This window comes from Saimiri boliviensis, chromosome 7, assembly GCF_048565385.1.
Source record: "Saimiri boliviensis isolate mSaiBol1 chromosome 7, mSaiBol1.pri, whole genome shotgun sequence".
NCBI classification, from domain to species: Eukaryota; Metazoa; Chordata; class Mammalia; order Primates; family Cebidae; genus Saimiri; species Saimiri boliviensis.
Window position 1 is genome coordinate 88,240,420 of NC_133455.1, and position 12,257 is coordinate 88,252,676.

At 39.3% G+C, this 12,257-nt stretch overlaps 1 protein-coding gene across 3 annotated transcripts in view; it reads right to left on the reverse strand.

Moving 5' to 3' along the window:
* ITPR2 (inositol 1,4,5-trisphosphate receptor type 2) overlaps positions 1 to 12,257 on the reverse strand; it is a 497,691-nt gene that overhangs the window by 41,067 nt on the left and 444,367 nt on the right. For all 3 annotated transcript variants that reach the window (XM_003926591.4, XM_074402941.1, XM_074402942.1), the window contains one exon: positions 11,737 to 11,897. In XM_003926591.4, coding sequence (XP_003926640.3) covers positions 11,737 to 11,897 — 161 coding nt within the window. The remainder of the gene's footprint in view (positions 1 to 11,736; positions 11,898 to 12,257) is intronic.

A 12,257-nucleotide genomic window follows, 5' to 3' on the forward strand; every position in this document is an offset into this window, starting at 1 on the left:
CCAACTGAAAATTGAACAAGATCTTACTGTAATGACTAGAACTGGGAAACAAGAATTTTCTTCCACACAGTAGGAGAAAATCTTTTTATTAAGGTTATGTGAATCAGAGAAGTGAACATCCCTTCGTAAGTTTAAAATAGATTATTTAGGATGAGTTATTATTTTTAAAAAAGCTTCCATATACTGAGCACGTCCAAGTTGTTTTGCTCTAAATATTTGGATTTGCAGCATAATTTCATACTAAAACATAATCAATGTCAGATCACAAGATATCCACAAATTGACCACACCACTTCTAGGTTCACTGGCTGATGAAAAATTAACATCCTCTTTAAGAGCCCGTGATGAAAATTGTTTTTTGCCTTTCTGGTTCTATTTTTTGATCAGTAAAATCTGAGTACTAAACTTTTGACATTATTATCATTATTATTAAATAACAGAGATAGGTCTGTGCAATTGTAAGTCTGAGGGCATGCTTTTTCTGAATTTCTCAGTCTATACAGTTTCCCTTGCAGAGTCTTATCCAAATCTGTGATTTCAACTATCAAGCATACTTCAGAAACTTACAAATCCTTGTGATCATTTAAGAAATCTTTATTGAGTATCTAATACATACCAGGCACTTTTCTATTCTCCCAAGATATCCTAGTGCATAAAATAAACTAAAATCTGGCAGCACTTCGGAGGCCAAGGTGGGCAGATCACTTGAGCTCAGGAGTTTGAGACCAGCCTGGGCAATGTGGCAAAACCCCGTCTCAACTAAAAATAGAAAAACTAGCCATGCATGGTGGTGTGCGCCTGTAATCCCAGCTACTTAAGGGTGCTGAGGCAGGAGGATCACCTGAGCCTTGGGAGGTCAAGGCTGAAGCCAGCCAGGATCGTGCCTGAGCAATAGGGCAAGACCCTGTCTCAAAAAAGAAACTAAAATCTTATCCTTGTGGTAGTTAACCTTTTTTAGCAGACTATTTTAGATTTCTCATCTGAATTACAGACCTATGTACTCAGTTTCTTACTAGAATTCTTAATTTCTAACCTACAATTGTAGAGGTATCATCTAAAATATCTCAAAAATGAAAATGCCTTGAAAATGTCCAAGTCCACATATGCACTGAGGCACTGTAAGCCAAAGTGAGGTGACCACATCTCCTCAACTTACTCCTGTGGAATCCTTTCCCTCTCCCCACTGCTCAACCCTCCCTTCCCCCACTCTCTGAGGCCAGGGACCTAAACAGCCTTCCCTTTACCTTCATTAAAACTTCTACCTTAATTTTTTCATAGCCATTATTTCTTCTCAACTTCCAGTGGCATTTCATTAGTGCCAGCTCTCATTACCGTTGCTGGGTAACAAAATCTTTCTGTTTCTTTTTATTTTCCTTCCAAGATGGGCCCTCTTGAATCTGTTTCTTATAGTGCTATAGAACATGCCTTCTAAAAAGTAAATCTGCTCCCGTGTCTTTGGTTTAAAATCTCTGCAGGGCTTCCCTTAGCTTTCAGAATAAAGTAAAAAAAAATTTTTTTTTTTTTTTTTTTTGAGAATGACTCTCGCTCAGTTGCCCAGGCCTAAGTACAGTGGCTCACTGCAACCTCCACCTCCTGGGCTCAAATGATTCTCCGCCTCAGCCTCCTTAGTAGCTGGGGCTACAGGTGCACGCCATCATACCTGGCTAATTTTTGTATTTTTAGTAGAGACATGGTTTTACCATGTTGGTCACGCTGGTCTCCAACTCCTGACCTCAGGTGATCCACCTGCCTCAGCCTCCCAAAGTGTTGGGATCACAGGTGTGAGCCACTGCACCTGGCCCAGGATAAAGTAAAAATTTCTAAGCACACAAGGCCCTTTTTAATCTGGCTCCTGGTTACCACTTTAGCCCCCTGCCTGCCCTCCCAGATGTCCTCACTGTTTTTCCAGACATACCTAAGTGCTCCCTCTAAGTGTTCCATCCTCATTTACCTGATCAGCCTCAAGCATCCAGGGATGACCTCCGTGAAGCCTCCCTTCCCAGGCCCTCCGCCCTGGCAGACTCCACTGCTGCCTTGTGTTATCATCACTCCCTTATCTCCTTTATTTCCTTTATTTTACCAAAGCTCTCCAACGGAAGTGAGACAATCTGCCTCAACTCTGCATCTCTAAGCCCAGCCTAGCACCTCAAACACAATAACACTCAATCTGCATTTGCTGAATAAACCTATCTTTAAAAAATAAAAAATGATTCACTGTCCTGTGTTTTCAAGGCATTTTAGATCACACCTCTACAAATGCAGCTTAGAGATTAAGAATTCTAACTCCTAAAAATGTTGAGAAACAGCTTTCTTCCTCCTAAAGGATGTCTTTTGGCTTTTGGTTTTGGGGTTTTCCATACCTGTTCTCCAATGCTTGATTTACATATATTTAGCCTTAGTCAAATTTTACCTGATTATTCATCAGAAGAAGGCATAACTAAAAGTAAAATCATAGACACTGGATTTGGAATCCAGGAAAATCTGGATTTGCATCCTTGTTCACGTACTTATTTATGGAGCACCTGGGATGAGTAACATTTTTCTAAGCCTCAATTCACACAAAATAGGTATAATTAAATAACATGCAAAGCTGCTAGCACATATCATACACTTAATTAGTTTCCTTTCTTGTTCTCACACTTTTAAGATACAAACTTTGCCTGGAATATACTCCCCTCCATCCTTCTATCAAAATCTTCCTCATTTTTAGCTAGACTCTCCTCATAATCTTCTCAGTAAAACTGACCCTAGTGCCTTTGGTCAGAAAAAGAACCTGTCCTCTCTGCTCCAGTGGCTCTGTATCTTATTTATTTTGTTCAACAAATTTATGCTGAGTGCTTACTATGTGCTGGGCACTAATTGGTGCCGGGAATACAGAAGAAAACAAAGCAGACATGTAAATGTGTTAATGGGGTGTATATGGTAATGGTAAAGAATAAATATACCAATAAATAAAAAAACAATTTAAGGTCAATTAATATAAATGCTAAAGGAAATAAAGCGTGATGAGACAGAAAGTAACTGGAATGGGGATGTCAGGGAAGGCACGGACATCCAAAGAGCCATAGGTTGATGACCGCAAACAAAAGGCCACCTGGGCCAAGGCTCCCACCAGGGAAAAGCATGGCATTTTTGAGAAAAGAAGAAGAGCCGATGTGGCTGGACTGCAGTTGGCTAAGGAAGGTGGGATGAAATGAGACTGGCAATGTAGAATGTAGCCAGATAATATAAGAAGCTCCAGAAGGAGTCTGGATTTTAATCTAAGTGCCATGGACAGGTTTTAAGCAGGAGTGCAGTGGTGTGATCTGTCTTAAGGTTTCTCTGGCTACTGAGTATCTGTACATCTGTCTCTCACCAGAGTTTGTTGTGACATGCACAATTGTTTCTGGTGAATAAAGCTGTCCTTCCAGTTACAGTGTAGTTCTAGGAGGGCAGCAATATTTTATTCTTAGTCTTATCAGAGCCTCGTGCATAGTTCTCCCCAGTAAATACTCATCAAATTACACTGAAGCATCCTGCAGCCGCTTTCTTTCTTGTCTGCAATTGTAATAATTGTAATTGTAATACTTCTAATCTTTGTAGGAAGTATGCAGTTGCCAACCGGCTCTGAACGAGTTCTTTTTTTTCTATTTGAATTCCTCTCAGGCCTTCCTGCCATTGTAGGATTGTCATCTGACTTCCTGTCTCCTAGCCAGGTCTACTCCCTGCCCTGTGGACTGAATTTTTATCGTCCTTCTATAAAGTGCCATGTGCACTGCCGAGAGGGCTGGGTACAGCTGGCTTTCCTTGTTCCCAAAGGAATCACAGCTTCTAGCTTTACACATTGTATGGGATCGAATACTAATAGACATTTATTGACCACTTGTGTGCGCCTGGAACACTGTGGAGATGGCATCCCTTTGTGCAAGCTGTGCCACTTTGGGCAAGCTACCAATCCTCTCGGAGGCTCAGTTTCCTCATGTGTGCAAGGGGATAATAGGAACAATAGGATCTGCCTCCTAGAGTTATCATGAGGCTTTAAAGGAGAGCATGCATGTAAAGCACTTAGCATAGCATAGGCATTTATCTAATGTCAGCTGGATAAGTAGTCGACACTTACCCAGGTCAGTTATATCAGCAGTAGTGTATCCATAGTCAACACTTGTCCATGTCAGTTATATTAGTAATAGTATTGTTAGTGGCATGATTTTATAGCAACTCTACAAAAAAAAGTGCCATTATACTCAGTACCAATATTTACCTGGTACGCAAAGATAGGGCTGTACTAATTGCTAAAATACTGCAGTATCTCTTGATTGTCAAGTCAGCCACTCTCATAAGCCCTCCAAATACTCCCTCCCTCTATTCCCCTGCAGATTAATCTGCCCTGGTCTGCCCCTGGGATCCCCATCATGCCTCTTCTGCATGATCCAGCAACTGAAGGGTTAATGCCTGGTACAGCCAGAGGCTGCCAGCGTCCTACTTCAGTTCAGTTGGCTTCTGTGCTGAGTTCTAACTGCTCCATTATACATATTTTATCAATGCATACATAGAAGTACAGAGGGGATAAGAAAAATCACCAATTTTGTAAATGGAAATCCTAAGAAATTAAACTTCAGATTCAAACGTTCAGGTTTATTCCTTCGCATGGAACTTCTCCTTAAACACTGATTAGAAAAACTAACATAAGCCAGTTGTGTCTGGAACTCTGTGGCCAATCACCCAAACACTAGTAGATCCATAGTTTCTGACCAATTCAGGAAGTAATCTAGAACATCTCAGGGTCAGCGTCTTACTTGCCTGCCCTCGTTCTTATTCCTATGCCACTTTTACCCATGAAAATCATTTAAACACTATTTGGTTCAAATCCTTTCATCCTCACTTCCAGCATCAATGTCTAACAACCTAAGCACTGGAACAGAATCTTTAAGGTGAAGAAGATGGCATACAGCCACACTGTTAAGTACCTACTACTTCTGTCTTCGTTTTACAAAGTAAAAAGAAGAGTAGAAAGATGTTAACATGCATGCAATAATGAAGTAATTCATGGATCTTACACATGCATACTAAATAGGAAATGAGAATAACATAGGGGACAGATCCCACAGTGACACAGATCCCAGAGATGGGGAATTTTAAACGATCCCTCTTAAATTGCAGACACATGTCTGAACTCAAAATGTGGGAAGTGAGGGTGGGATCTCCTTGAACACTCAAATTTACTTCTTAATTGTGCATTTTGAGCTGCAAAGACCCCCTTGGCTTTCTTTGAAATGTAAACATTTTAAATTAAGTTCTGAAGTCTTTAAAATAGTGTTTAGTTAAAAATTAAGCAGTTACATAATTGGCTTAATGGGATCCAATTACAAAATCAGTGTAAATTAGAAGTAACAGAACAGAACAGAACATATAATTTCATAATTATGACAAATAAGAAGAATGTAGAAATTAAGATGGCCAGTAGTGCTAAAGCAGGAGGGGTGCATATAAATCTTAGAAGACTCGATGGCTTTCATGAGCCCAAACATCTTCCCTCCAACAGTTACTCCTCAAAAATATGGTTTAACTAAACAAGACTGATTTTGATTTCCAGACTCAGAAAACAACATTTGGGAAATTGCTAGTTCTTTCCCCTCCTTATGTAGCTAAAGTAGTGGGTGACTAGATGGGTAGATTTCTTTCCTATCTCATTAAAAGAATGACCTTTCTTTTTAAGGTCTTAACAGATCATGGCAAGGGAGAATTCATTCTTAAGGGTGAGTGATGCTGAAAAATCCACTAATGTGTATCCCTGGCCCTCTGCTAGGAGAGCCAGGGAATGCCTACTCCTGTCTGAGGAAAAGGCTGGGTTGGAGAGATGCAATGAGAGAGACCACAGGTGGATTAAAGCGCCTAGAGCCTCGTCTGTCAAATCAGCCCTCCAATTTGGGTCAGGGGACATAACCCCTTCTGCTGTATCTTTATCTTTTGGTTTTAAAAGAAGGGATAAATAGCATTTGACTAATGAGAAATTTGTGTTGCAATCTCTCACATCTATTTTAGCATCTCTTTCTGTAAATTATATCCAACTCTCAGAGGGTTAAAAAGAAACCATTCATTTATTAATTTGCCTATTATTTTATTTATTCATTCAACAAATCTTTTGTGTTTCCTGGGAGAAGAGGCAATTTCCTATTTATCTTTAAACAACAGTTGCTAGCATACAGAGACATTCAATGTTTAGTGCTGTTAATACATATTACAGATATTATCTGCCCTGGTATTATGCAGAACAAAGAGCTTCTCTACACCTGATTATGGCTTTTAAGAAACTTATTTTTTGGTTAAGACAGACAATTATTATGTTAACAAAAATATGAGTTAAATTGTCTTCATCAACACTGCTGCAATGTCAGGATGCAGCTATTAGTCAAGAGACAAGTAGGAGAGTTGAAAACTGTGATGCCGTAAAAGGAACAAATGGTTTTGAAAACTCATGGCCATGACAGGGGGAGGGTGGCCAGCCAGGTCTCACTAGCAGCTGAGTGCCACCAGAATACTTGTGGAGACATCAGTTCCCTGGACATTCCTCTGGTTTGGATCCTGCTCTTTGTCAAATTAAGTAGTAACTGTCCCTTAATATACCTCAGCAAATGAATACTAATAATCTGAAAATGTCCCCAAAATGTTAGAGAAACATCTAAAAGTCTTGGACATTTTTTCTAATGATGTCTATTTTGTTTGTTCCTCCTCAGTCATGACATCCTTTGCTTAATGGGAGAAGCAAAAGAGGCTTAGTGATGCTCAAAGGCCATTATCAGTACAGAATAGAGGATTTCTCCTTTCATACCTTTTCCTCTAGTTTTCTAAATTTTCTTTTATTATTTTTACATTCCTGTATGGTCCCTTCTTTTTCCTTCTTACTTTCCATTCCCAGTAAAAACTAGCTCAAAATATCAATTGTTTTGATCAAACAAGAGGGTTTACTTGACAAGAAAATACATCCCCCAAATACCTTGATCTAGTCACATTTCCTTGAACAATATCCTAGAAGACCCTTGGTGTTAATTCAAATAATCAAACAGTTGCTATTTACATAGATGGGTTTAGAATTTGAAGGCAAGCCTGGGTGCTGTGGCTCATGCCTGTAATCCCAACACTTTGGGAGGCCGAAGCAGGTGCAGATCACTTGAGGTCAGGAATTTGAGACCAGCCTGGCCAATGTGGCAAAACCCTATCTCCACTAAAAATACAAAAATTAGCCAGGTGTGGTGGTGCATGCCTGTGGTCCCAGGTACTTGAGAGGCTAAGGCAGGAGGATCTTTTGATCCTGGCAGGTGCCAAGATTGTGCCACTGCACTCCAGCCTGGGCAACAGAGCAAGACTTTGCCTCAAAAACAAAAACAAAAACAAAAACAAACAAACAAAAAAGAAGTATTTGAAGGCAGAGGTAAGAAAGTTTTAAGTTTTGATTAATATTTCAGACCCTTGATCCTATCATTGGATGGATACAAAGACACAAATGTGTTTCCTTTGAGTCTAACTCTTAGAAGCAATGTATTACTTTTTTAAAAATGTATGGTTGATATAGTTTGTATATTTGTCCCCTCCAAAAATTATGTTAAAATGTAATCAATAGATAAAATATTACCTAGTATCTGGATTGTACAGATGAAGAAACAGAGGTATTATGGCTTGGATATGGTTTGTCTCCTCCAAACCTCGTGTTGAAATTTGATCCCTGGTGTTATAGGTGGGGCTTAGTGGGAGGCTTTTGGGTCAAGGGGGCAGGTCTTTCAAGAATGGTTGGTGCCCTCCCTACAGTAATGAGTGATTTCTCACTCTATTTGTTCACTTGAGACCTAGTTGTTAAAGAGTATGGCACTTCCCTTCCTTCTCTCTCTTGTTCCCTCACTTGCATGTGACACACTTACTACTACTTCACCTTCTTTCATGAGTGAAAGCTTTCTGAGGCCTCACCAGAAGCTGAGCAGATAGACGCCAGTTTCATGTTGGTACAGCCTGCAGAACTGTGAGCCAAATAAACCTCTTTTCTTTGTAAATTGCCCAGCCTTAGGTATTCCTTTACAGCAACGCAAAACAGATTAACACAGTGTGTTAATGGGTATTAGTATAAATACTCCTTACTGACATGGTAATGAAGTTGAAGCATTGGAGGTGAAAAAAATATATACAGAGGGAAGAACATTCCCAGAACTTATTATATTCTTGTTTTTCCCATTTCCCCAGAAGGTAGGAGGCATTTTCTAAGGGTCCCAAGGTACAAATCAGATTTACATAAACAGTGTAGCGGGATTCAGATGAGTTGTTTCGTGAACTAATATGAGGAAATACCTTTCCATAAATCTGTGAGAGTAAAAGCAACATCAATTATAAAGAAATTTAAACTTCTTCCAAAACCGTATTGATAAACAAGTACCTAATCAACTTGTTAAGCGAAACTATTTCTAAGTAACAAAAATAAGAGTAGCAGGAAAAGGCCTGGAAGGTTTCCTATAAAACTTTGAAGAGTAGCTGCTCAGGAGTGGAGGAAAAAAAAGAGAAATAACAGTCTTTGAACTGAACTATAGATGAGCTTCAACTTTCCACATGCTACAAAATCTTCTCTCTAAGAAGACAGTCACAAGGCCATCATCTCCGCAGAGCATGGAGAAACAGATTTTCTGAAATGGGTTTTTCAGCTACAGATTTTTAGATGTTTTCCAAAAAGGCTATTTCCATAAATAACCTTCCATGCAAACAACTTTTCATTTCCATCAGACCTAAGTGAATATCACTCTTCCTTCTCCTGGTCATTAAAATTCAGGAATGAAGACTGTTCTCTTGGATGAAAATGAAATGTTTCATGTTGGAATAAGCTCATGAGCTCTTCTCCCTCTTGTCATGGCTCTGGAGAAAGCTCTGACAGAAAAGCCTTGGCAGAAACATGGATAAGTAGGTAGATATTTAAAAATTCAAGTACAAGTGCCTGGTAAAATGCTGCTTTTAATGTTAAGGCTAGAGATGGGTCAACATTTTCACAGCAGTCTTCTGTTGTGATAAAAAGTCACCTGGTGATTTCTATTCATCACATCCAAAGGCGTGACCTGCCTCTTCTTTCTAGCCTCTTTGCAGCAATTGATGCTGCTGGACTCTGCCACTGAAATCCTCATTTCAGCTTTGGACATACTCTTCTTCCTGGCTCTCTTTCTGCCTTTTTTATTGTCTCCTTTCGTATTTATTCACTTGTCTTTCTTCTTTTTCCTGAATGGCCGTCCCCTGGGTTCTGTCTCAAACTTTCTCTTCTATCTTTACACTCCTTCCCTTTCCTCACCATTCTCTAATCTGACAGCTTCCATGGTCATTCTATGTGGACTGTCACAATGAGAACTGTCATTTATGGAGAGAGTCCCTGCACCCTATGAGGCACTTTCTACACATCATCGCACTGAGTCCACAACCCTCCTGTGGGCAATGTAGCAGTCCCTCCATTTAAATGAGGAGGCAGAGGCTTAGGCAGGTTTCAAGACTCATCCATGAAATCCAAGACCACCCAGCAGATGAGTGACAGAGCAACAGCTTAATCCTCCAGGCTCCAAGGCTCAAGCTGTTGCCCCAACACTACTCCCAACCCATGACTCGTGGCCTCCAGTCTCACCTCAAAATCAACAAGCCTTCTCTGACCAGCTTCTCTCCCTAACAAATACATCATCTGAAATTGAGCCACCACCTTTCTCCCAATGACCAGGCTCACACTGGCTGGCATCTGAGGCTCATCTTGCTCTCTTCTACTTCCCCTGCTCCTCACATGTCCTCACTCCTAATCTCATCCGCTGCCAAATTCCATCTCTGACTTCCCCTTTTTCCTCTACAAACCAGCCTGCACATTGCTGCCTGCCTGTCTGCCTAGGTCACATTATTCTCTTAGTTATAACCTTTAGAGGTTTCCCCTTGTTGATGAAATAACATCTAAATTCTTACCTTTTTTATTAAAGTTCTGATCTACATTTCCTGTCAGATCTCTCAGAGTTTCCCTGTAAGTGGACCACATGCCAGTGAAACTGGGCAACTCAAGATCCCCTGAGTGTCTCATGTTTATGCTTTTATTTAGGCCCCTCTCTCTTATAGACAGACACTCCCCATCCTTTCTCTGGAATATTACCACCCTACCCCCATCAATTCCTTCCACCTGCTCTCACTGGATGCCACTCTCTGTCTGGAAGCCTTCACAGGCTTTCATTTGGACTTTTCTTGCAGAACCTGGCATCTTCTACTTTGGGTTTGTTATTCCCCTCTTCTTCTAACTAAGCTCTATGTTCCTTGGCAGAAGGGAAATATATCATACTCTTTAGTGTATACCCGAGCATCTATTCGTCCAAGGCATATAACAGGAGCATAATAAATGTATATTGATTAAACTTACTCAAACTTTGTTAAAAGACAGCAACGTGAGGTCACATTTTAAATATAATGATTTACATGCTTCTCCCCCCAGCAAGCAGAAACAAAATGTTTTTCACAAATGAGATCAAGAAAGTGTAAATGATGACCATGAACATACATCCTTAAAATGATTACCTTTTTCCTCTGATTTAAAAGGAGGAGAAGGCAGAAAGGCAAAAGTGGAGAAGACAAACAATGTTAGGTTCTGTCCATTGTCAAATAAAGAATGCAGAGAAAACAACTTGTAACAGAATGCAAGTCATTAATAACAAATCATGAAAATGCCGAAATAGAAAAATCCAATTTACATGTAGTTCTCTTGTGACACATAAACATTGACAGGAAAGGTAAACTATGACTATATAAACTTGTAATTGTTAATATGTTATCTTCCAAAAATGTTCTTTTGTTGCTCCCTAAGCATAGTCTCATCCTAAGTGGATGACAAGCTTGCTGACACTACGACACTGGTGCAAACATTGGTGCTTGCTGAGTGTTATCCTTAGGACCGAATAGCAACAAGGATCATGAGTCATCTAAGGCCTCTTTCTCAAATGGTGAACACAATTTTGTTAGATAACTTTTTTGGGGAAAAAAATATCCAATATAGCTATATTTAATTATAAAAATGCAAATATTTAAATCAGATCCAACAATACTCACTAAATGTGTATCTGTATACACTAAAGTTATCACTTTAATTTCCCTTTTGGGCCAATTTACTTTAATTCTCTGTAAGACTGAAGAAACTTCAAATCATGGACAATCACACCCTGTGTCCTGATCTCACTGAGGAGTTATAAGCAACTGGACTTGGCAGGACCAGTGCAAATACATCAACATTAGTAAATCAATCCTAAGTATGTGTTGGTGGAAAACCAGTACTCTCCCATTAGGACTGAACATCATGCCCTCCCCAAACACAATTTAATTTCTTAAACTCTTGATTTTTGAAATTCAAGGGATTTCTTAATAGTCTGTTCATATTTAACAATGGAGAAATTCCAGATTTCAGGAAGTAGGACACTAGCAATGATAAAAGGCATGAGGTCAGAAGGTGATAGAAATCACTGAAATAGTACTAGTCATTACACAGAGAATCCAGTAAATATCATCTGTGCACTGGAGACTCAAATTTGGTTTGAATAACCAAGAAATGTACTGGCAACCAATGACTTAGTCAGTGTAGATGTTCTTCAATGACTGATAGGCTTATTTAAATGTTAACAAAAATGATTGCTACAATCTTCATATTTTGGAAGAATTGTAGGGTAGAAAAGATGAAAGCCTACAAAATGCAATATAGTCACAAATTAAAACCTTCTGGTCACTCACCACAATCATCTGAGCCACGTAACTTTCAGGTCCAGTGTATTCTGTTGGGTCTTTTACTTTCACCAGGACTATAAAGTACAAATAATGCCACATATTGTGTTCTGACTTAATGTGCTCCTCAAATGAAACAGTTTTATTATCAAACTTGTCTCTCTCAAGTCCTGCAAGACACAGGCAACACAATATATGTAATTCATCATTTAATCAGTACTTACTTCTCAGCATAAAAACAAAACACAATAATTATTGTAAAAAGAATGCTGTCTGTAAGAGTGTGCCAATTTAAAATGTTATGACTAAAAACAACACAGTACATAAGACCTCCAGGAAAGAGGCCATCGTTTATAGATTTCTTCCCAACTAACATTTATTTTTTCCCCATGGATCCTTGGAAATGCACAGTCCTATAATAGATATAAAAGTTGCAGATAATTTTAAATCTAGCCATATCAAAATTGTCAAATTAAATGGTACCACAAGTCTGAGAAAAAGAGGTAAAAATGATCATGCTTGCTAATCAG